The 23,754-nt window shown below is 63.3% G+C and overlaps 1 protein-coding gene across 1 annotated transcript; it reads right to left on the reverse strand.

The window, feature by feature from the left end:
• Window positions 1-1,225: 1,225 nt before the first annotated feature.
• On the reverse strand, window positions 1,226-9,357 carry RBBP8NL (RBBP8 N-terminal like). The gene is made up of 13 exons (XM_088026239.1): window positions 9,297-9,357; window positions 8,252-8,294; window positions 7,632-7,727; window positions 7,215-7,327; window positions 6,641-6,713; window positions 6,162-6,292; window positions 5,908-5,990; window positions 5,553-5,719; window positions 4,396-5,116; window positions 4,010-4,136; window positions 3,474-3,541; window positions 3,248-3,377; window positions 1,226-1,574 (listed from the first exon to the last, which is right to left on the reverse strand). Exons 1-13 carry the CDS (start codon window positions 9,355-9,357, stop codon window positions 1,444-1,446), a joined length of 1,944 nt encoding a protein of 647 aa, XP_087882365.1. The 3' UTR covers window positions 1,226-1,443.
• Between the last annotated feature and the right edge of the window lie 14,397 nt (window positions 9,358-23,754).

Below are 23,754 nucleotides of genomic sequence, written 5' to 3' on the forward strand. Positions count from 1 at the left end.
CCGGGCCCTGGAGGGTTGTTTCTCCTTTGCCAGTTGGCACTGACGTTTTGAGGGTGTTGGGGGACCCCAGGAGGAAGGTGGTCTTCTTGCAGGTCTGTTGTGCACTCTCCCTGGGACCCCACCCCATGTGGCTTCTCCACTGCCCAGGGTACCCCTGAGCCAGCCCTGGCCTGCCAGTCAGATGTGAATAGAGAACCCAGCTTTTATTTGATTTCAGGAAAATCAAAGCAACTTTTAACAGGAGGTTTCACACACACTTACACACAAACGTGCACATACACACCCCTACACCTCCCTCTTGGGAACTTAGTCCCTTTGGGGTTTGGGCCGGCCACAGTGAGCAAGGCGGAGTGGTGTTCCCATGGTCCGGCCTGTGCTTCCAGTTTGCCCCAGGCCTCGCCCAGCCCAGTTATTGCCCGGTCTCCTGCCTTTGCCTTGCATCGGGCAGTTCTTAGATTTCTCAAACTTCATGTGCAGGTTTGGCCCCAAGACCCGGATTCAGTGGGTTTGGGATGGGGCCCGGGAACCTGCTTAAGCGCCTCTCACAGCAGGTGCTCTGAGACTCACCCTCTGGAAGTGAGAATGGTTGGGGGAGCAGGGTATCCCTGAGCGCTAAGGGTGCAGTCCTGGGCCAGCTGCCCTGGGGCCCTGCAGGTGGCCAAGCGGTCCGCGGCAGATATGGGGCCTGGGCCTCAGGAGTAGCCAGTGAGGAGGGGACTCTGTGGGGGGACTGGTACGCATTTCCTGTTCTTTTCCCTGCAGCCCTGCCTAGAGGTGCCCCTCTGCAAACGGGGCTGGTTCTGTTCCCCAGGCCTGGATGCATCCCAGAGTCTCTCAAATCACTTGCGGAAGCAGGTGGAGACCCAGCTGACCCCTGAGTCTGCCAGCCGAACATGCCCTCTTTGACACCTTTGACCCTGGGTGTCCCACCTCTGCTGGGGTGCCCCACACCCTCACCACCCAGCGTGTTTGCGGGACTCCACGAGGGGGCGCCTGAGACCACCGTTCATGCTCCACGCCCTGGCTGGGAAGGTGTCGCCAGGCAGCAGGGCCCTGGGAGTCAGGGAGGCCGGTGGAGTTTGCGATGGTGAGAGGTGGGGGCACTGCCCAGGAAGGGTTGCCTATGAGCAGCCAGGGTGGGGGCTGGGCTGGGCTGGGCTGGACTGCAGCCGGAGTCACCCCTGCCTCCCCGAACCCTACTTCTCCCAAGGGAGCAAATGCTAGGGTGTGGGAGGGGCAGCAGGACCAGCTGGTCATTTCTGAGACAGGTAGAGATGGAGGAGTTCAAATGACCAGCCAAAGACCCCCTCTCGGCCTTCCCAGCCCCTGTGGCCACGGGCCGGGACCCAGTCCCCTCCTGCCCTGTGCTGGGCTGTCTGCTGGGCTGGTGGCCAGGTGGGGAGCCATGTCCGGGCAGGCTGTGGTGCCCCTGGGAGCAGCCTGCTAAGTCTCCTCCCAGCTGCTGTTGCTGGGTGAGGGGCTGCTGTCCTCAGGGTGCCTTGGGCTCCCGGACCCCTCATGTGCTGTCAGGGGCTCCCCTGGATTCCTTCTCGCTGGTGGCGGCTTCTTGGAGGCTGTGGAGAGTGGAGCACAGTTAGGCAGGAGCATAGCAGTGGGCTGGCAGCAGTCGGTTCTCGCTCCCTGCTGTGCAGGGTTCTTGCCCAGGGCTCGTTACAGGATTTAGGCGAGGGGAGTGAGCACTTGTGAGCCCACACTGGCGGAGTTGACTTGTTCCTGGAAGCAGGAGACACCCAGGCAGGGCTGGTCTGATTGAAGGGTGAGCGTGGGCACCTGGCGGGAGGGTGGGCTCTCTGCAGGTGTGTGACCCTGTGCCCGAATACCTTGCTGAAGGTCTGGGACCTTTTGGATAAATCGAGCTTCTGGGGAAATGCTCTTAGGGTGCCCAAGGCCCTGGCGGGGTGCCTCCATGGGCCTGGGGTTCAGGGGAAGACCCTTGCAGGAAGGTCCTGCTGAGATGCTGGGCCCTAGGCCCATCTCTGATGCAGAACGAGCTCAAGTTCTGGGTCAGAAGAGTCAAGTGGGAATTCTGAGCCCATGCCCCAGCTCTGTGAGCTTGGGCAGGTCATCTCACTTCTCTGAGGGCTGGTTTTCCCAGCTGTGAAACAGCGATGAACATCCCTGGGCAGGATGGTGAGCCCCAAAGGCAGTGGTTACTGTTTATCTCCACCTTGAACCTCCACCCGGGTTATCTCCACCTTGAACCTCTGCACGGACGCTGCCCTTGGCGCTGAGTGGTGCCAGCCACAGGCTGGGTCAGGGCCCCATTCTCACTGACCAGCAGTGTGTGTGTTGCAGCATCCGGGTACCTGCTTGGGAGCCCCTGTCTTGGCCCAGCGGGGAGGACCGGGGAGAGCTTGGCTCCGGGGAGGGGGATGCCCCAGCACCCCTGTGGACTGTGGCCACCAGGACAGTTTCCCAGCATGCCCAGCAGGAAGTGGCTTGAAATAAGACAGGTGTGCTGGCCTCCTCCACCGTGTGCTCGAGCAAACACAGGCCACTGTCACTTTCCCGGCAACAATGGCATATTGTGGCCACAGCCCAGCCTGCCTGTCGCCGGCCCGCTTGCACAAACACTGGGGCGGCATCCATTAGGAGCTCAGGCCTTCACAGGCGCCTGGCGCCCTGCGGAGCTGCCTCTGCGGCCAGAGCAGGAAGCGGAAGGTCGCGCTGATCCCCTCAGGCCAGCCCGCTGCCCTGCGGGGAGGAGCCCACAGGCACCACCCTTGGCAAACATCCGAGCAGCCCCCAGTGCCTCAGCCGGAGCAAACACCTCCACACCCAGAGGGCTGCACCCTCCTGCTCCTCCTCTTCGAAGGTGGACGGGGGTCCAGGAGTCCCCCCACCACGAGGGAAGGGCAGAGTGGCAGGGCTTCAGGGCCCCCAGGCCTGGGGGCTGCTTGTGGCCCAAGAGGCCCCTCCGCCCTGATGACAAGGACGGTGAGAACCACTGTCCTCAGCCTTATTCCGCGGAAATCTCACGCTGGCTCTGGTATTGCCCCCCTTTCTGGGGGGAAACTGAGGCTCAGGTTGACGGGACTGGTGCGGGCTGCACAGTGAGGCTGAGAAGAGCCAGAATTCACGCTGTCCTGACCTGGGTCCCTCCTCTTAAGGGGTCTGTGCCAGGAGAGGTTCAAGGGCTGGTTTCTGGTTCCTAGCAGCCAGAAAGGTGGGGTGGGGGCATGGTGTTTTGGCTGCCCCCCGCCCCCCATGGCCCCGGCCGCCGTACCTTTGCACCATGGGCCGGAGGGCCGCTTCCTCTTCTGTGGCAGCCCCTGCCTGCGCTCCTTGGTGCAGGAGCACCTGGACCCCTCCCCTGGCGTGCTCGGCTTGGCCCCCACCTCGGAGCTCAGGCCCACCTAAGGGGTGTGGGTGTGGTCAGGAGAGGACCTTCCCCCAAGCCTGGGGCAGCCCTGGCTCAGTGGCCCCACCAGAGTGTGTGGCCGGGGACCCACCTCGTCCGAGGGGTCCAACTCGTTCAGCTCGTCTGACTCCAGCCCCTGCACTTGGGCCTTGCTGAGTTCTGCAGGACGCAGGGTGTGGGTCAGGTCAGGCTGGGGGCCCTGGAGCCTAGCAGAAGCACAGACCTTTCTAATGGGCCAGACTAGGAGTGACAACTGAAGGAAACTGAGGCACAGAGGGACTGTACCTCAGTGTCTCCCTTACCTTCTGCAATGACCCCGCCAGCCGGGCTGTCCCAGGCTTGGTCGCTCTGTGACGGGGAGCTCACTACCTGCCCTGAAGCCCTAATTGCCAGGATGCTCTTCCCTTCACTGCCTATGATCAGAAATGTGCCTGCCCTGGCCCCCCACCTCTTCTCTGGGTCTGTAGCTGGGGTGCCAAGCCCTAGACCCAGGGTTTGGCCGGGCAGCCAGGGGACTGAGCTGGGTCCTAAGACAGGTCCCCCCACAGCTGATGCTGACCACTGCCCCTCCCTTCCCACTATGGCACCACTTCCTGGGTTCTCAGGACCCCAGGTACTCACCCTTACCTGGGGGGCCATCAGCATCATGCCTGTGTGGGCTGGGGGTAGATTTTGGCTTCCCTTTCCCCTCAGCTCCTGTCCCACTTGAAGAGGGCGTGTTTGGGTGGGGCCCTGTTAGAGGTTGGGAGGGATCCTGGGGGGAAACAAGTAAGTGGCTTGAATTCACCTGAGGCAACTACCCTGTCCCCAACCCAGTGTTGGGAAAGGCCATGAGACTCTGGCTCAGCCCCGGGCCGCCGCTGGAGGGCTAGCCATCTCCCCTCTGGTGCGAAATCAGGCTTTCTCCCAGGGACCGGCCTGATGGCGCAGAGGGAAGCACAGCCAGGACCCTGGCGGGATGCTGGCCTGGGCTGGGGGCACGTGGAGGCCAAGAGCAGGGGTGGGCCCCTTACCGCAGGAGCGGCAGACCCTTCTGGCTCTGGAGCTCTGGCTTCCTTGGTACCGTTGCTGAGTCCCCGGGGTCCAGACCGGGCGGGTGGCTCCACTCCCTGAGGTGGCGCCAGGCTGGGAGTGTGAGCACTCGGGGGGCTGAGGGACCCCGGCCGGCCCGGAGGCTTGGCGGCATGCCGGCCCTGGCCCCGGCCCCGCTCGGAGAGGTCCAAGGGCTTGTCTGGGACATAGTCTCGTGTGGCCGTGTCTTCCTGTCTCCTGGGGCTGCCTGGGCCTGTGGGCTGTATGTGCCCCCCTCCAGACAGGGCTGCCCCGGCCGCCTCACCTTGGGGGTCTTCCGAGTCAGAGCTGACTGGTGGGGAGGGCGGGGTCCCCCCTGGAGTGGGCGGGCCCCTCAGCCTGGCACTGCCCACCCGCCCCTGTGCCCGCAGCTGCTGGGCCAGGAGCAGGTGCAACGCTCCTTTTAGCCGAGGGTCTCGCACGTCCACCAGGGCCCCCGGCAGCCCCAGCAGGCCCACCGGCTCATCCCAGGCCTCTGCCTCCCCAGCCTTCGGGCCCTGGGGCTGGGGGCCACGGGGGACTGTGGCGGGGACTTGGGGGCTGCAGTGGGGGCTCTGAAGGTGCAGAGACAGGTGATGGTTCAGGAGGCAGAGGTGGTCAGCCTGGAGGGAGCGCTTCAGGGACTCATAGGCCATGGTGGGGGGCCGGGAGGCCCGCAGAAAGCTGCAGGGTGAGGAGAAACCCAACTCCTGTGGCCCTGGGTTAGCCCCCACTTCACAGGGGAGGGTCTGGGGCCCACAGGCGAGTTGCCCCAGGTCACAGGGCAGGTCGTAGAGAGGAGTAGGCCCACGTGGACGGTTGTGGAAGGGCCAGAGGTGACCTGGGGCCTGGGGCTCTGAGGAGGGACCTGCACATGGAGATCTTTCTCTGTTCGGGGCCTGAGCTACCTGCTCTGTCCCCGGCCACCTGTGTACGATGCTCTCAGACATGGAGGATGGTCTTAGACAACTTCTGAGAGGGGTTCACTGGCCTCAGTCCCCATTGCTGCTCCCACACCCCCCGACCTCTGTCCTGCCACCTCCGGAAAGGTGAGACCAGATCTGGAGACTGGGTGCTCAGTTGGAGCTGCCCCTGGTGGTGGCAGTGGGTGGGGCCTCACCTGTCCAGTGGGAGGCTGGGCTCATAGGGTGGGCTGGGCGGGCTGCTCCTGGTCAGTGGCAGTGGGGGTGTCCTGTTGGTGGAGCCCTGGTCAGCAGAGCAGGCCTGGGAGCCCGGCCGCACCACGGCGATGGTCCCGTGCAGCTGGTTGGAGATTCGCTGGGGGCTCTGCACGGGGTGGACTGGTCAGCGCGGCCCTCTGCCCTGTTCTCTGTTGACTTCGGGCAGGTCACCCACCCCCTCTGAGCCTCGCCGCCACCCAGTGGTCCCTGCACGGCACAGAGGACAGGTGAGCTGGCATAGACCTGGGCTGCCCGCCCCCCACCTGGGGCTGCCCGGCAGAAGGGGGTCCTCACCGTGTCCGGGGCCCGCGTCTCCGGCAGGCTGGCACTCGGGGAGATTCTGGCGACTGGAGATGTCCTGTACCCCACAGACTTTTCTGTGGGGGGAGAAGCGGTGTGGGCAGGGCAGATTGGGAGGCCCTCAGAGGGGCGGGCGGCTCAGCCCCCTGCCCCGCCCCCCGCCCCGGGCCAGAGGGCTCTGTGATCCTGCACGGCCCGGCTTTCTGGTCTCTTGTCCCTCAAAGCACCTTCTCTCTGGGGACTCGCACCTGGATGGTCGTCCTCGGCCTCCTCGTGGCCTCCCAGCATCTTCTCCGCGATGGCCTTCCGAGCCCCCGGGGAGGGGAGTAGTAGGGGTGAGGGGGGGTCTGAGGCACCCTCCCTGTATTGGGGCTTGAGCCTGACTCCAGAGGGGAGGGAGAGACAGGGAGGGTGAGCGAGGGCAGCACCCCCAGAGACAATCACAAGGGCCAGGGCACCCTCCTGGGGGCCAGGCCAGCCCTGCGGGGACCCTGGGGTGACCAGGAAAGAGCCCTCTCTGGACGTTGCCTGGGGCTCCATCAGTGGCTCATGCTGCAGGGCTGGATTCTCGCAAATACCAGTGTCCTCAGGGGGTTCTCGGGTGTCAGCTGCAGCGGAGCTGGGGCCCCCACCCCCATGGTTCTGTGCCCTGCTCTCGGCGCCAAGTGCCAGGGGCCGGCCGTGGGGAGGGTCTTGGCGACTGAGGGTGTTCGCCCTCCCCACTCACCGCGGGCCCCGAAGCCGCTTTACTTCCTCTTTCAGTGTCTCGTTCTCCAGCTGCAGCCGGTTCAACTCGTTGGCTGCAAAAGGCTCTGATTAGTGAAGGACGAGGGGAGGGGAGGCGGGGCAGGGGCAGGGAGGTCCCCCTCCGTGACCTGTCCCCAGGCGGCCGCCAGCACTTGGCCCGGGGCTTGCTGGTGGTGGCGGCATGAGTGAATGGGTGAGGCTGCTGAGCCCGGAGGCCGTAAAAGGTGGTGGGAGCCCCCCCCCAACCTCCGACACCAAGCTTGTCTCTGGCGCGCGAGCCCCAAGGGAAGGGGGGCTTGTGCTCCTCATCGGCAGGTGGGACCTCCAGGCTCTGCGGGACACCCTTGTTACAGGGGGGAGGGGTTGAGGTCCTGAGGGCAGGGGCACCCCCAGCCCAGGTGACTGACCAGTGAGGGACATGCTTGGGCCAGCTGGGGCTTTGTACCATTGTCTGTTTCCCCGAGACCCCATGTCAGGCTGAGCAGGTCCTGGGGGTCACTGGACCCCCACAGGAGGGGACACCGAGGTGCAGGGTGACAGGGGGCGGGGCTCACTGAGGATGAAGACGTGCTGTAGGTTTTGGAGGAGGGAGTTTTCGAACTCCTGCTGCTTCTTCCTAGCCAGCTCCTGGGTGACCATGCAGCGGTCACACAGGCCGGCCCGCAGCCTGCGGGGCAGGGGGGGTGAGAGGCCACTCTGAGGAGGGAGACTGAGGCCCACAGAGGGGCTGGGACCCTCAGCGCCTGCTCCCGAGATGTGCCCCTGCCATTCCCAAACGGTGGAAGCCCCACCCCACCCCTACCCTGTGGGCTAAGTGCACCATGTTGCGCTGGGTTTGGGAAGGAGCCTCGCAAATGCAGTTGACCTGAGGCTCTGAGAGTCCCGTGGGGGGCGCGGGGGGAAACCCCTGCCTGGTTCAGTTTGCCCCAGAGCTTCCCGAGCTCCGCCTCCCCCTCCAATCCAGAGCTCACCTGTTCTCCAGCACCCGCACGTTCTCCTTCAGCGCCTTCTGCTGCTCCCTGAGCTGATGGTTCTTGGCGCAGAGCTCCTCCAACCTCTGGGCGTCCCTGTGGGGACGAGCCAAGGTGGGTGTTCTGCTCTGCCTGGGAGCCCCACGCTGCATCCGGGCTGGCCTCGCCCGCCGCAGTAGGTCCCGGCCCGGGGCCTGCTGGGTGTGCCTGCTGTGGGGACTTCCTGGCAAGGGCTGTGCGGAACGCAGCAGCCTAGTCGTGAGCGTGACCGGCCGGGTCCACACGCCACTCATAGCGCTATGGAACTGCAGCCCCGTAAGTGAAATGGGGAGTGAGGGGCCACCCCACAGGCCGTGGGGTCTCCCAAGGAGCGTTCCTATTGATCACTGTTGGTAGCCCAGGTGCCCACCCCCTGGAGAGTCCCCGTTCACTTGGGTGGGCTTGGAGGTTCCATTCCTGGCTCCACCTGCTACTGGAGGCATGGCCTCGGGCCAGTGATCACCCCCACCCCCCACACTGAGCCTCAGTTTCCCCTCCTGCATCACTGGGTGATGGCAGGATTAGTGCCCTGGGCTGTGGCCACTGTCTTTCCTGCTGGGCCAGGGTCTGTCCGGACTCACCGGCATCTCTCCGAGTTCAGCTCCAGAAGCTTATTCTGCAGGCCTGGAGGAGCCAGGGAAGGGGTGGGGGTCAGGCCCGGTCCCACAGCAGAGCCTGGGGCACCTCCGGTCCCTGGCTGTCTGGCATGCCTGCCTGGACCCCCTCACAGACGCCCCAAGGCCACCCCACCTGAGGGGCTCCCGCTGCATGCCCCCTGGCAGCTTCCACCCAGTCTCATGGCTGCCTGGGACCCCTTGCAGTCTGGCTCTGGTTTCTGCCTGGAGGTTGGGAGGGACCCTGATGCTGGGAGTGACCGGCCACCAGGCCATGTCCCGGAGGTGTGTTTTTTTTGGGGGGGGGCACAGCAGGGTTGAGATAAAGTAGGCTCTTTGGGGAAACCTCAGCAAGAGGTTGCCTCTTTGCCACTTGGTTGCACTCAGACTCGGGCCTGCTAGCCCACACAGCCCCACATCGCTGCGTTGCTAGGGAAGAGATCCAGGCCCTTTGGGCCCTCAGGGTGGTGTGTCAGTGCTGGGGAGAGGTCTTGGGAGGGTTTGGCTGGCTCTAGAGTGAGGGGAGTGGGGTGGCTCCAGCCCTGTGGTTAGGGGGTGGAATGCACAGCTGTGTGGGCTGTGGCGGAGCTTGGCTTGGGGGTCCTGTAGGGAAGCAGAGGGATTTCAGCTCAAAACCCTGGAATGCTCTGAACAGGCCTCCGGAGCCATGAGCTCCCATTCCTAGAGGTGGGCAACCGAGCACCCCACTGCCCCACCCTGGGCGAGGGGCCCATCTCAGCCAAAGCTTCTGGCTCTCTGCTGGGGCGTGGCTTTTTATTTCTGCTCTGCTGTCAGCGCACCCTTTGGGAGAAGACCCTCCAGGGCCACACTCAGGGATGCCAATCTGCAGTTGGGCGCCTGGCTACGTGGCAGCTCTGGGCTCTGGGTTAGGACTCCCTGTCTGAGCCTGGAAGGCAGGGTCCCCAGGTCTGGCAAGAATTGGAGGTGACCTGTAGGACCTGGCCCAGGTAAGGGCTATGGACACCTGCCCCCATGGCCCCACGACACTCACCTCGGACCTCGTTCTCATGGACATCCTTCAGCTTGTTTAGTGACTCTGTGAAGCTCTCCATGGCTCCCTGCGGCTCTGGCCCAGACCCCTCTGAGGCTCCTCTCGGCCTCTACTGCCCCTCTGTTCCCAGCCTGGGGAGGAGGAAGTGGGGAGAGGTCATGCTGGCTTGGGAAGGGTCTGTGGGCTCTGGGGCCCCATATGGATGCCTGTGCAGACACAGATCTCACACACCAGCCTCATCTGCTCAAGGAAGTGGGCCCCATATTGAGAGGCTGCAGGGCTCCAAGGAGGGGGGCAGGAACCCCTCTGCAGAGAGGCCACTGATTGCTGACCCCTTCCCCCCCCTCCCCACAGGTCCTCAGAGGCACCTACTTGGGTCATACACACCCTGAGGTCCACCGCCTGAGACCGGAATTAAGGGGCCTGGAAGCCTGGGGCCTGGGCCCTCCCTTCCAGGCCTTTCTGAGACTCTGCCAGCCTGGAGAGGTCTCGGGCAAGCAGGCAGTTGGGAGCAGTGAGCTCACAGGGCTGTGGGTCCTCACTCCCTTCCCACCTCCCCTCCCCTGCCACTGCCCCTGTGGCCACAGATCGGTCCCAGGGCTGGCAGGCTGGGCCACAGGTCAGAAGGCTGGGCCAGGCCTTCAGTGACTCCAGCACCCATGGCATGCTCTGTTAACCTGAGCTGCGTGCCACACGCAGAGCCCTTCTGGGGAAGTCTCTGTCCCGGCTCCTTGAGAGGAGGGGGCGCTGCCATGGCTGGGGTGTGCGCCGGCCACCACGCCCAGACCCCTGCCCCGGGCTGTCCTCCACTCGGGCGGCGTGCATGCACTATGTGTGTGTATATCACGCAGGTGTGGTGTGAGTGTGTACACATTCGTGTGCTCTATGTGTGGTGTGTGGTGCTGAGGCCCCAGCTCTCCTTCTCCCATGTTCACCTCGGGTCTGAGTAATCACGGTGCTCACGCTGACCCTGGCCTGCGTTGACCGAGGCTGAGCTGAAGCCCTCTGTCCCCACTGCGGGGCCCATGCTCTGAGTCTCTCAAAGGACAGAGTGGGGTTTGTCCTGGCCCACCTGGGGCCGGAGCCTACCATTCTTCCTCTCTGACGTCACCACCGGCCAGGGGAGGTGGCCCCTTCTGGTCCTTGACTGGAGGAGCCCTGGGGTCTGCTGGGTCCCGCCAACAGGTGGCTGAGCTCCTAGCCCTCTGGCCGCTTGCCTGCTGGCATCCTGCACCCACCGGTCCCCAGTGACTGTTGGTTGCTTCCTACGTTCACCCAGACCTCACCTGCCGTGCCCGCCGGGGCCCAAGCTACCCTCTTTTGTAAGGACTTGCTCTCAGCCCAGCGGCGGTGTGGGCCCCCGAAGGCCTCTGCTCACACCTGCTTGCGGCCCATCCCTGCAGGCTGGGCCTGAGTCCTTGCTGTGGGCTGTCCAAGGGAGCGCTGTCTCATCTGAATTTCAGTTTGCACTGAACACATGCCCACAAGTGTTTGCAGCAGCACTCTGAGAACAGCCCCGACCTGGGAACCCCCACATGCCCCTGCCAGTGGCCTCTGCTGGGAGGAATGACCGCTCCCCACCTCCAGGGGCTAGCACGTGGTGACACCCCATGGTGGGAGCCGGCCTGATGTGGGGTTCGTGCACACGGAGCATGGCAGAGGCATGATGCTCCGGGCTCTTGGGAGCTGGGGTGGTGGACACTCTGGACGTGGGACTGGGGGGTGTCCCTGACTGAGGGGAGCAGACCCCGTGGCTCTAGGAGAAGCCATAGGTTGGGACCGCCGGGGCTTCTAGAGCTGCCCGAGGGAGACTGGACCGTGGAGTCTGGCTCTCAGCAGGCTCTGTGCACCTGAGAGGTCAAGCATCAGAGCTCTGGAAGTGTCGGCCAGAGGACAGAGTGAGGTCCCGTGTCCTGCGGTGGCCTGGCTGCGGAACCAGCTGAACAGGGCTGTCTGGGGTGTGCTGGGTAGGTGGGGCTCCTTAACTTGTTCTGAGGAACTGCCCGGGCTCCGGGCCACTCCCGGGTGATGGCCAGGGGCATGGGGGTGGCTGCTGGGAGGCTGTGTGCTGAGTGGCGAGGGCTTAGGAGGGTCCTGCCGCCCGAGCTGACACTCACCCGATGAGGGACATCCTTGCAGGTTAGGAGACCACACCGTACATCTTAGGGCTTTGGGAGCGACCAGAGGTCGAGCGGGGTACAAATGACAGTCCCGGCCCCATTCCCAAGCATGACAGACACAGTCACTTCCTTTATATCCTGTCTGCCCAACCCTGGCCACGCTGTGGGGAGCCCGAGGCCCCAAGAGGTAGCATCGTGTTCGTGGGACCTGGGGTTTGAACTCACTCTGGGGTCTGCATGGGCCAGAGATGAGGTTCCCGCGGCCGTGCTGCACAGGCTGTGGCGATGTTTACCTTACGGCTGGGCCCCTGGGAGCTCAGGCCGGGGCAGGCAGGGCGGGCAGGCTGAGGCGGCCAGGCAGGGGCTGAGCTGCAGCTGGAAATTCCACCCTGACCCGCCAGACAGGCCGCTCTCCCCCCAGCCATAAAGGAGCCGCCCGAGGGTGCCGATGGTGCCCATAGGTCTGAGAGAGGCTGTGCGGGCTCTGAGTCTGAGCGGGAGGTGGGCACTGCTCCCCACAACAACTCCAGGGTGCGCAGGCCGGGCTGGTGGGCTCCGTTCCCCCACCCCCGGGCTCCTGCACCCCAAACCCCCTCTGGCGCCCCCGGCTACTCTTCTCGGGGCATCTGAGAACAGGAGGAGACAGTCTCCTGCATGCTGGGCAGGGGACAGCAGGGACACAGGCTGTGCTGGTGGCTGGAAGCAGAGCTGGGAGGGGGGCATCATGAGGGCAGTCTCTCCTCTCACCTCCTGGGGAGGCCCAGAACCATCCAGCCCAGGGGAGACAGTGCCATGGGGATGCTGTGACTTCCCCGGATGGGCAGGTGACAGAAATGCATTGGCCAAGGCAAAGTAGACAGAGTCTCTCTCCTCGGGCAGCACCCTGCCCCAGCCTCCACTCTCCTGGAATGTGAGGAGGGTCCAAGGAAGGGGCTGGAGGTAGAGGGAGGCGGGGGTGAAGTCTGCAGCCTCTGGTGCTTTGGGGAAGTTGAAGCTGGGGGTGGAAGGAGCCGAGGCTGTGGTAGGGGCTCTGTGGGCCAGGTCTCCCCAGGAGGCTGCTCTGTGTTTGCTGGGAGGGCCGAGAGCAGCAGTGGGCCCTAGGGGTTCCAGGAAGCCAAGGTCTGGGGGGCCTGGGGGGGCTGCAGTGGAGCTAGGATGGGGGAGCCGCCTGCAGGGATCAGGAGCTAGGCTGCTACCTCTGGGCCTGAGTGGCTGGGGTACAGATGGGGAGAGAGGCCTGAGCTCTGCTCTTTAGGACCCCCGGACAGGCCCCAGGGGTACCCCACCCCTCCAACCCTGGATACCCAGACTGGAAAGTCTCTGCTGGGGCTGAGCCCCCAGAAGGAGCAGGTGGGAGGAAGAGCGAATGGGTCAGCCTCGTTGATGACCCTGTGCATCTGCCACCTACCCTGGGCAGAGTGCTCAACTTGTGGGTGTCCAAGCCGACAGCCTGAGTGGGGGTCCCCGACCTGCCTCTATCCTCTATGTGACCCGGGCAAGTCGTTCACCTCTCTGGGCCTCAGTTTCCTCACTGGGGGGTAATACCACCCCGCCCCACAGCAGCTTGTTATACGGCTCCTTTCTATCACGTGATGCATGTCCAGGTGACACCTGTCCAGGTAATGCCTTTCCAGGTAACGCATGCCCAGGTGACGCGTACTCGGCCGGAAACCCAGCAGGTCGAGTGCTCGGCTAAGTGCAGATGGAGACCCCCGTGTCCACTGCCTGCAGTCTCTCCACGGGCCCCGCCCTCTCACGCGGCCCCCGGGGGGCTCATAGCGCTGCTTACAGGAGCGCCTCCTCTCTTGGACAAGCGTGAGTACTGTAGCTACACAGATCCTTTGCAAGAGGACCAGATCCCCCACCCCAAGTTCAGGGAGGGCCCAGATTCCAGCAGGCACACACTTGCATCTTTGGACAGTTGCTCCCTCACTGTGCGGACACTTTGCGTCCACTGAGTCTTGGTGACTGTGTCCGGGGGAGGCGCCACCCAGCCCCTGTGCACAGAGGAGGGTGCCGAGGCTCCGGCTGCGGCCCCAGGCCTGGACTGGGCACTAGCGGGCTGTGCGGCAAAGCCCACTGTGATGTGGGGCCTTGCCCTCCTCCCGGGCCAGCCCGGCCCCTGGGCTCCTCCCGTGGGGCCGGGGGAGTGGGGCTCCTCACCCCTTGGCCTGCTCCCCTTGTCGGGGCTGCCCCTGCTCCAGCAGAGGCCAGCTGTGCAGGTCCCCCTGCCCCCGACTCTGCCCCTTCTCTGCGGTCGCTCCTGTCTGTCTCTCCATCCACCCCTAAAACATAACAGTGACAGCGGTAGGAGCAGCAGGACGGCTGCCCCCGAGCATCGCTCTGTGCTGAGCGCTGCACCCTCCGTGCGAGCCGGCCTCGAGGCAGCTCAGACGCTTCAGGGTCTCCCTGCACCCTCTCTGGGGGTCTCTGTGGTGATGGCCAACGCTTCCGCCAAGTCACGTGCCTGGCTGTGCCTCAGCGTCCCTGTCCCTAAAACAGACAGTGGAGGTGGATCCTGCCCTGGGCCCCTGGAGGCGCGCGAGTCCACGCCACCTGGGACCGGTCAGGACTCCTTGCACGTGGACAGGCGGCTGGTGGTCAGGGGCCAACCCGGGAGCCCCGGGTGCCGGGCACCCATGTGAGCGTCATGTGCAACCGCTCCCCGGATCTCACGCTCACCGTGAAGTAACTAGGACAACCCCATTTCACAGATAAGGAAGCTGAGGCTCAGAGTGACATCACCTTTCCACGGTCGCCAGCTTGATGGGGGCACAGCCAGGGCAGAACCTTGCAGCCTGGGCCTCCTAGCAGCTCCCGGGCCGGTTCACGTGCAGACAGGTGTCACTGCTGGGGTGGTTCCAGTATTGCCAGACCCATAGCCCGTGACACACGGGCAAGCACGTGTGATGCCCACACACACCCAGGGAGGCAAGAGCGTCCTAGCAATGTCCCAGCGCATGTCGGCGTGCACCCCAACACAAAGAGGCCACGCACACGTGTGCCATCCTTGGTCGCTCCCTGCACCACACACTCAGCCCCTCACAGGCCCAGGGACAGCCGCACACGCACGTGCACACATGCGCAAATGCACATGTAGTTGTGTAGCCCACGCACACGTGTGCACATGCACAGAGGAACAAGGCAGGTGTGCGCTTGCTTGGCGGGCTGAGGTGTTGCTTTGCGGCTCGGGTAACAGCAGGCCCTGCAACCTGACTCCTTGAGGATGGGCTGGCCCTCGGTGGCTGCGCCCTCGCTGGCTTCCACCCTGAGGCCTGGTCAGGGGAGGCTGAGCGGGACCTACGTCCCTGTTTGTCACTGTCTTTCAGGGGACACCGAGCCGGGGCAGCCGAGGGCCCCACGGTGCCCAGCCCTGAGCTGGGGGCGGCTGTGCCATGTAGTCCCCTCACCCCTATGGCTGCAGCCCTTTGCCCTGTGAGGGTCTAGGCAGTGGGGCAGGTCCAGGATGGAGGGCCTGGTCACCGGCCCATTCCCGGTGCCCCCGGAGCCTCACCAGATGACGACTTCCTGGTGCGGTGGTGTCAGGCGCGGCACTGCCTCTCTGCACCCTGACCCTCCACCCAGGAAACCCGCCGAGCCTCCTTCCACCGCTCAGACCCTGGACAGGGGTGCCCCGGGGCAGGGGGCTGTGCTCTTAGCCGGTCTGCTGACCCCTGCCTCCTGTCCAGCAAGCAGGGGCTGGGGCTCCTGCCTTGGCGGCAAGCACCCCCCAGGGACCCCACCCCGCCTCCCCCACCCGGGTTGTTGGAGCTGCCAGCCCTGGGGTCCCAGGTACTCACATGGCCCCTCACTGCAGCGACCCCCGCGACCTCGTGAGCTGAGCGCTCCCCACCTGAGGGAGACAGAAGTGAGCAGTGCGTGAACTTGCACGGGCAACAAGACGCAATTTTGACCAAACCCGCTTGACAGGTTTTGGGTTCTCTCCTCCAGGAGCAGAAAGGAGACAGAGACTGCCCAAAGCTGCCCAACGGGTTCCGCCTTCGCACAGAAAGTGGCAAAACGGGTCGGGGCTGAACCCACACAGACCTGGGATTGTTTCCCCATAATTACCAGTGGCCGAGCCCGGCCAGTTAACTACCCCAGGGCCCGAAGGGGAGGGTGGCGGGGGTGAGGGGCACAGGGCGGGCTGGGGCAGCGGACCACGAGTCTTGTCTCCTTAGGGCAGAGGCCTGCAGTGGCCCCTCTTGCCTCACATCCTGGCTCAGCACGGGCTGACCTGTCTGGCCTCAGTTTCCCTGTCTGTACGGGGGGGGGGGGGATGAGCACAGGTGTGTCCCTATGAGAGCTCAGGAGACAGAAATCCAGAGGTGTGGTTGGAAGTGTCCCCGCTGGGTCTGGGAAACGCTGCCCGTCACTGCCTCCCGCACCCCCAGGCTGGGGACACCGCCGGGTCTCAGGGCAGGCCGGGGGCGCCTGGTGGGGCTGGGCCAGGGACGGCCGCCGAGCTGCGGGAGGAGCCAGGCACTGTGGCTTCCCGCGTTTCTCCTGTGCGCGGGGACGGTGGGGTCGCACTCCTGAGGAAGTCAGCAGGCCTCCGAGGGCTGTGGTTGCCCATGATGCTGCCCCTGCAGCTTGTCCCACGCCCCCCGCTCCCCCCATGGGTCCGCCCCGCTCTCATTCTCCCATGCCCCCACCCACCACAGCCCTCTTGCCGCGAACCCCTGAGCTCCCCTCCCCACACCCCCTTCCCCACATGCTCAGAGCCTCCCCCAAGGGCACCGTAGTGACTCCAGGGAGTGCTCAGGGCTGAGGGGGAGGCCCGGGGCTCCGGGCCAGTAGAGCTGGTGAGGCCGCGGGAGGCACTCCCTGCTCCCTGGTGAGGCCCCTGTTGGCCAGCATGGCCAAACTCTAGGGTGGCGGGAAGGGGCGGAGATCAGTCAGGGCGATCCCGGGCTCTGGCCAGGCCCTGGGGCTTCGAGGAGGCCTCCTGCCCGAGGCCTGCCCACTGCCCCCTCCCGTCTGAGCCCCTTGGGAGTGGCGTGTGTGTGCCAGGTGTGTCCGTGTGTGAGGGGTGGATGCGGGAGTGGGGTGCAGCCTGATGTATGGGGACCATCGGGGAGCCCACGTCTGAGTGTGCTTGCCTTTGGTGCCCGAGGCTGTGCGTTTGATCGCAGCCCGGCGGGTTGTGCGCGTTCCCCTGCACGAGTCTGTGTGTCTGGGTGCCTTCTCATCGCGTGGGGCTGGGGGCACCGCGTGCACGGTGGCAGGTATAGTCATGTGGATGTCCTGACTTCGCATGTGTGTGCTGGGGTGGGGGCCCCACGGGGAGGGCAGCGATGCGGGCAGATCGAGCCCTCTCCCCCAGCACTGCTGACCCTCAAACCGGCCAGGGTCCCGCTCCCCGTCCCCTACCTCAGCCGGGTTTGAATCCTGACTCTGTCCCTCGAGCGCTGAGCCACCTGGGGCCAGTTACCCAACCTCTCGGAGCCAGGGCCTCTCCTGCAAAGTGGAATTTGTGCTGATAGCTGGGCCAGGGTCCACCCCAAGAGGTGCTCACCGTGCTGGTCCGCTGACAGGCAGGGGCTGTGACTGGACCATGTTAGTAATCGAACAATAGCTGGAAGTTTCTGGAAGGTAAACGCATCTGCCCCACGACCTAGTGGCCCCCTGATGCTCATGCCGCTATATTCACAGTCACCCCGGGCATGCATCGAGGGGCGGTGGGTAAACAGTCAGTGGGCTGTGCTCCCGGGGGTCACACCCAGCGATGAGGGGGGTGAGTGTCAAAGTTTCTCGGGGTGACAGCTGGGTCCCCACAGAGGGACAGCGCCCGGCTCCGCTGACGGGAGCCCCTAACAGCCAGAGGCCCGGCAGAGGTTGTCTGGGTCTGGGGTGGGGGGCCCAGTGGGCAGAAGGAAACTTCTGGGGGTGGGTGGGAAGTCCTACATCTTGATCGTGGTGCTCGTTTGCCAGAATGCAGCCATCGGACGCGTGAGAAACATAAACTTGTATGAAATTATACCTCAATAAAGTTGTTTTTTAATTAATAAACTTTGTTAAAGTAGTTTAGGCTCCTAGCGAAATAGAGGGGGAGGCACAGAGATTGCCTGTGGCCCCCCCCGCCCCTGCCTCCCCCATTATCCCCCCAACCCTGGACGTTTTTGCTGTTGACGAATCCGCACGGGCACATCCCTGTCCCTCGGAGCCCACAGTTTTGGTTAGGGTCAGCCTTGCGGTTGCACGTTCTGTGGTCACCCCTTAAAATCCTCCATGCTCCGCCTGTTCGTCCTTCACCTCCCGACGCCTGCAGCCGCAGGTCTCTGGGCCGGCTCCGTCGCTGGGTCCCGTGGCGGGCTTCGCAGCGGGTGGGGCCTCCTCAGCCGGGCCTCCGCCCCCAGGGCTGGGCATGTATGGCTCCGCCCCGCCCCTGCAGGTTTCATCGCTCGTTTCCGGTCAGCGCGGATACTCCGCTGTGCGGGTGGGGATTTGTCCATCACCCACTGAAGGGCATCTTGCCTCTGAGTTTGGGCGATTATGAATACAGCTGCCATAAACATCCGTGTGCAGGGTTTGTGTGGACAGAAGCCGTCTACGCCTTTGGGTAAATGGCAGGGAACGTGACTGCTGGACTGAATGGCAAGGGGACGTTTAGTTTTGTTAAGAATGAGGTTGATTTTTAAAAAGCTGAACGGCTCTTTAGGACCGGGACCGGGAGGTGTGGCGGTCTGTCACCCACAGGTCCGGCCAGCAGCATCAGCCCCTGTCCCCTTTCCCGGCTGCTGGGTGGATGCAGCCCCGGGCTGGCCTTGGGGCAGGACACGATGCTGGGCTCTGGCTTTGTTGTCCCTGTTTGTCCCCCCTGCCTGCCTCCTTCAGGCCTCTCCTGGACTCTGGTGTGGCCCCAGGGCTGTGGAGGGCCCACGGCTCCCCCTCTGCCTCCGGGAGGTCAATAGCTGGACCTGACACCACCAAGGGGACGCCGTCACCTCCCCCGGACCATGTATGCGCGGCGGGTGGGTTCTGGAGGACAAATATGTGTCTCCCGTTTTGTACTCAGGGCCTCCTGTTGCTGCCATCTTGCTGGGACGATGACAAGACTGTCCCCGAATGCTGACCGGGGCCCCTTCGCACGCCCTCCCCATCTGACAGGTAGGGAAACCGAGCCCAGGGAGTGGGGCACGTCACCTCGTGAGGGATTTGAGGCCGGTCTGCCCGAGAGCAGCACCTATGCTCCCCAACATGATGTGGCCCCTCCACACAGGTGAGGAGTCAGGTCCAGGGGCGGGTCCTCCCCTGGGTGGGAGCGTGGGAGGGGAGGCCCCGGGCCCCACCCGTCTTACTCCGCCATCTGTGCACCCCACAGTCTCCCTCCCCACGCCGCGTGTCCAAGCGTGGCCCTGGGGGTTCCCAGCCTGGGGTCTGTGATGCGCCATGGAGACCTGAGGACGGAGACTGTGGGGTGCACAAAGTGGGGGGGCGGGTGACCCTGGGCTGGGACAGATGAGTGAAGGCACAGGCTGGAAAGGGGATGTGCGTGGGGGGCTGGAGGGCCCATGGGGTCAAAATAGGCTGGGAGGTCAGGGGGAGAGGGTGACATGGCCCCTTCCCAAGCCCTGGCAGCCTGGGGAAGCCGTGTCTCCCCGCTCCACTGGGCTGGGCGTCGGGAGCCCTGGATCCTGAGCTGCCTCTGATCCACTGGGAGAGTCTGGTTCAGGCCTCGGTTTCCCCAGCCATCTGCCCAGGGAAGGCTGGATCAGCCTGCCCACAGAAAGTCCCAGTGGTCCTGCGGACACAGAAAGCAGAGTCCACAGAATGGCACAGCTGGGCTGCGCAGCCCCCAGGACATCTGGGGAGCATCCCTCCCAGTGTGCCAAGCTGGAGGCCCCAGGGGAGGCTGCCTTCCTGGGGAGGTTTCGCTGTCAGAACAGGGCACACGGCGAGCTCCGTCTGAGCTTCAGTTTACCCATCTGTAACCCAAAGACAAAGGTGTGAGGACTGAATGAGAGCCTGTCTTGGCACTCATTCCTTCAGTGTTTCCCGAAGCCCTAGGATGCTAGGTGCTGGGGAATGTGATGAACTAGCCCAGCAGCAGGCACCCCTCAGACAGCACCACCCCTATCACCCCCAGCAAGCAGGCCAGGTGACGGTGCTTGGAGGCTGCTCCGTGGCCCCTGTTCTCCAGCGGGAAACTGAGGCCCAGTGGCCCATGCCAGGGCTGCGGGGAGTCGGGGCAGTTCCCGGAACCCAGCCCAGGGCTCCTCTGGGCCAGGCAGCCCTCCCCCTACAACAGGACTCCCGGCCCCTCCAGCCCTGCTTCCTGGGACAGCTGGAGGCAAAATGCCTGCCCAGGGGTGAGGTGCAGGCCTCGGCTCTCACAGGCTTTTATCCCTAGGGTGGGAGGGGTGGGAGATAAGGCTTCAAAGCCACCTGCAAACGCACCTTGAAAAGCCCGGCCTGTCCGGTCTGCTGGTGGTGTTACCGGATTGATAGATGAGGGTGTGGGCAGCGGCCAGGCTGGGCCTGCCGCTGTGGCCCTCAGATAAATGGGTCACCTATTAATGTGGCCCTGTAGACGGGGGGGGGGGGATGGGCTAAAGGGTCCAGGCTGATTTCAGTGATGTCTGGGGCTGCAGACAGGCTTCTGATGACCCGGCTGGACCCTGAGGTCGTGGACCCCAGGTGGTCGTGGGCTGGCGGGGTGCGGGGTGCGGGGGGCACGTGTGGTCCTGGTCTGGGCACAGCTGGGAGGGGAGACATCCCCCCCTTCACGCAGCCTCCACACCAGGCCCCCAATTTTCCAGTTCCCTTTCTTTTTTTTTTTAAGATGTATTTATTTATTTATTTATTTATTTATTTGAGAGAACGAGAATGAGAGAGAGAGAGAGAGAGCACGAGAGGGGGGAGGGTCCGAGGGAGAAGCAGACTCCCCGCCGAGCAGGGAGCCCGGAGCGGGACTCGATCCCGGGACTCCAGGATCACGACCTGAGCCGAGGCAGTCGCCCAACCGACTGAGCCACCCAGGCGCCCTCCAGTTCCCTTTCGATAGCAGAGGCGCTGCAAGATGGCCACTTGCAAATAAGGCCACAGGCCTCCCCGTCCTCCCTCCCCGCTCCCAGGCAGCCTCTGCTTGGGCAGACTGTGCGCCCCCCACGTCCTTCCCCGTGCAGCCATCTCTGTGCGCACGGGAACACCCTCCAGGGTGTAGTTCATCTGGGGCACTCACAGTCGTGGGCAGCCACACGACTAGACTCCAGAACATTTCATCCCCCCAAAACCAGACCCTGTACTTATTAGCTGTGGCTTCCCGTGTTCCCCGGCAACGACTAACAACAGTCTCTATGGATTTGCCTGTTCTGGACATTTCCTACTACAGTATGTGATCTTCTGGGTCTGGTTTTGTTCGCCGAGCACCCTAGTTTTGAGGTTCACCCGTATCGTAGCGAGTGACAGCACTTCACGCCATTTAAGGCTGAACAGTGTCCCACGGTAGGGCGGGACCGCAGTGCTGTCCGACCCGTGCTTGCCCGTGCGTGTGCGTGTGTGCACGTGTGTGTGTGGAATCCTCCCCCCCCCCCACTCAGCTGTTCACAGACACATGGCTTCCACCGTCGGGCGACTGAGCACTGCTCCTGCCAGCATTACGTACGAGGTTTGGGTGAAAGGCCTGTTTCCAGTTCTCCTGGATGGAGAGCCGGCCATGGAACCGCTGGGCCCATGGTGGCTTCCGGCTGGACTTTCTGAGGAACTGTCCCCGGCTGCAGGACTTTAAAAACGTCTCAGGTATTTAATTGTGCAGCTAATGAGAGTCGCTGACAATCTTGAGTGCGACGTATCCCGCACACCGTGATGGAGTCAGCGGGTCCTTGCTACAATCCCCTGTGTAACTACTATGGTGCCTGGAAGGCGGGTCAGGGAATGACAGGATGGGTAGGTAGATGGAGATGGGTAGACGGACGGATGGACACACAGATTGGTCTATGGATGGACGGATGGACGGATAGACAGACAGATGGATAGAGAGATGCTAGATGCCCAGGCCCTGCCCTGGGGACCGGGGGCCAGCACGTCAGAGGTGAAGCTCGCAGGCAGTTTGTATAATCGGGTCGGTCCTAGAAGCACGATGTCACCCTCCTGTCCAACGTGGCGTCCCTCAAGATGAACGTGCTCACTGTATTTAGCCGTTTCCCAGCCACAGACATTCACGCTGCTTCGGTTTCTGAGCTTTGGTTTCCCCATGACAGTGTGCCACATGGCTTCTTCCTTGAGCCCGGGTACGGCTGATTCCCGCAGAGAGCCGAGACGTGGAACCCCGAGGGGCCTCCCTGCGGTGGAGGGCTCCCAGGACCGGTGCCGGGCTCTGAGCTGGGCCGTGGCGGAGACCCAGGTGCAGGAGAGCGACAGCGAGGGGCTGGGGTGGGAGGGTGGCTCGGGGGTCAGTGCGCTGCAGGGTCTCTACCAGGGCCGGGATCCAGATGAGGAGAATGTGTGCAAAATTGAGGGCGGCACCAAAAACTCAGTAATCGAGAGAAATAACACATTGTTGCATTTTGCTTTAATTAAAAAAAATTTTTTTTTAAAGATTTTATTTATTCATTTGAGAGAAAGAACAGAGGGAGAGTGAGAGGGAGAAGCAGACTCCCTGCCGAGCAGGGAGCCTGATGTGGGGACGGATCCCAGGGCCCTGATCATGACCTGAGCCGAAAGTAGGCCTGTAACCGGCTGAGCCCCCAGCCGCCCCGCTTTAATTAAAATTGTTATTGAGACAATTGCGGAGTCACTGCAGCTGTAGCAAGTAATCAAGGGATTGAAGAGTGTGCTTTTGACACAAAAAGCATCACCCCAGCCCGTGCTTGCCCGTTGTGCAAGCACATGCGTGGGCGTACGTGTCTGCACGTGCGTGTGTGAAATTCTACAGCTTTATCTTCTCTGTGGGTTTCTGCAGCCACCACCCATGTTGAGGCAGAACGTTCCCAATGCCCTTTTGTGACTTTCCCCTTGTCCTTTTATCAGCACACCGCCTCCCTCCCTGAACCCTGGTGGTCGCTAATTAATGTGTTCTCCGTTTCTAAAATTTGTCATTCCAAAAATATTGTATAAATGGGATCATGCAGTAGGTGACCATTCAGGACCCGCTCTTCCCTTCTGCATGACGGGCTGAGGGTCCCCAAGTTGGTGGGTGTGCGTCCCAGAGCTTCCTGCTGTGGGCTGCTGAGCAGCGCGGCGCGGTGCGGACGGACCAGCGTGTGTACCCCACAGGGAAGGGCAGCGGGGCCGAGGCCTCCAGCGGCTGTGGGCACTCGGACGCAGGTGTTGTGTGAACAAGTCTTCAGGAGAGCACTTGCTGAGTCGCATGGTAGTCGCCCGTTGAGTTTTTTAAAGAAGTTGCCAATACTACTGCAATGCAAGATTTTAGAAGATCAAAATCAATAGAAACATTCCACAGTGACCAGGGTATGCAGTTTTAAACAGAGACAGGGCTGGGGTGAGGGAGCAAGGTGCTCCGTCTCAGGGCTGTGTGAGGGTAGGGTTGCCTCTGCGCTAGGCCCCTGCTGCGGAGCCCTGAGCCGACCTGAGCAGCCGGCCTTGCGCCTCTGCTTTTTCATCTGTAGGAGGGGCTGACCGCGTGTCCACCTGTCATATTGCTGGGAAGAGAGGGTGTCAGACACGTGGCCCAGGGCCAAGTCAACTGGGGGGGGGGTCCCTTCATGGGACCTTCCCTGTTCTCCATCTGCCACCTCCCAGGGACAGCCCTCTGCTTTTCCAGTCCAGCAGCTAGGGGTCTCCTCAGAGCCTTGGGTCTGATCTCCCTGGACGGCCCTGCTGATGCCCATAGACCAGCCCCTCTGTGGCGAGTCCTCCCCCTGCGTCGCGCGAAGCTCCTCAGAGCAGCCCTTCTTGGCTGCAGAGAGGTCAGGCCCTTTCTCAGGCTCGCGTGGCTACTTCCTCTTGGTTAGCAGGGTAACCTCAGGACGCAGTCCCCCAGCCCCACCACCTGGCACATGGTGGGTGCTCCCGAGGACATCCCACCCAGGGAAGATTTGGTCTGTTATTGAAGAAAGAACGTAAGAAATGGTCCCCAAGTGGAAGGACGCGTGTGTCCACAGAGGAAGTCCCTTGAGGGCCAGAGCAGGGACATGAGCAAAGCCCCATGTCTGGACATCTTGGGGCAACGTTTCCAAGGACCTGGAATCAGGAGACAATCCTGGGAAGCTTCCAAAAAGAAAGGAAGAGGTGCTAGGTGGGGGATCAGGCCCTCTCCCCAGGGGTTCTGGAGCAAAGCCTCGCATTCTCGAGACCGTGGTTTCCAACCTGGGAGTGTCTCCCCAGCTGCTCGTCAGCTCGGCGTTAGGACCGGAACGCACTTCCGAGGTAGGAGG

Source organism: Eumetopias jubatus, unplaced genomic scaffold (genome assembly GCF_037043125.1).
Source record: "Eumetopias jubatus isolate StellerSeaLion01/CBP00866 unplaced genomic scaffold, mEumJub1_p1.0 scaffold_9, whole genome shotgun sequence".
NCBI lineage: Eukaryota > Metazoa > Chordata > Mammalia > Carnivora > Otariidae > Eumetopias > Eumetopias jubatus.

Bases quoted from the DNA above. Each gene is read 5' to 3' on its own strand.
- RBBP8NL (XM_088026239.1), bottom strand. From the start codon at position 9,357: ATGGAGAGCTTCACAGAGTCACTAAACAAGCTGAAGGATGTCCATGAG. The intron at 8,295-9,296 runs GTGAGTGTCGTG...TGGCTCCTCCAG, and splicing joins CCATGAGAACGAGGTCCGAG to GCCTGCAGAATAAGCTTCTG. The intron at 5,991-6,161 runs GTGCGAGTCCCC...CTCCCCCCACAG, and splicing joins GGCCGAGGACGACCATCCAG to AAAAGTCTGTGGGGTACAGG.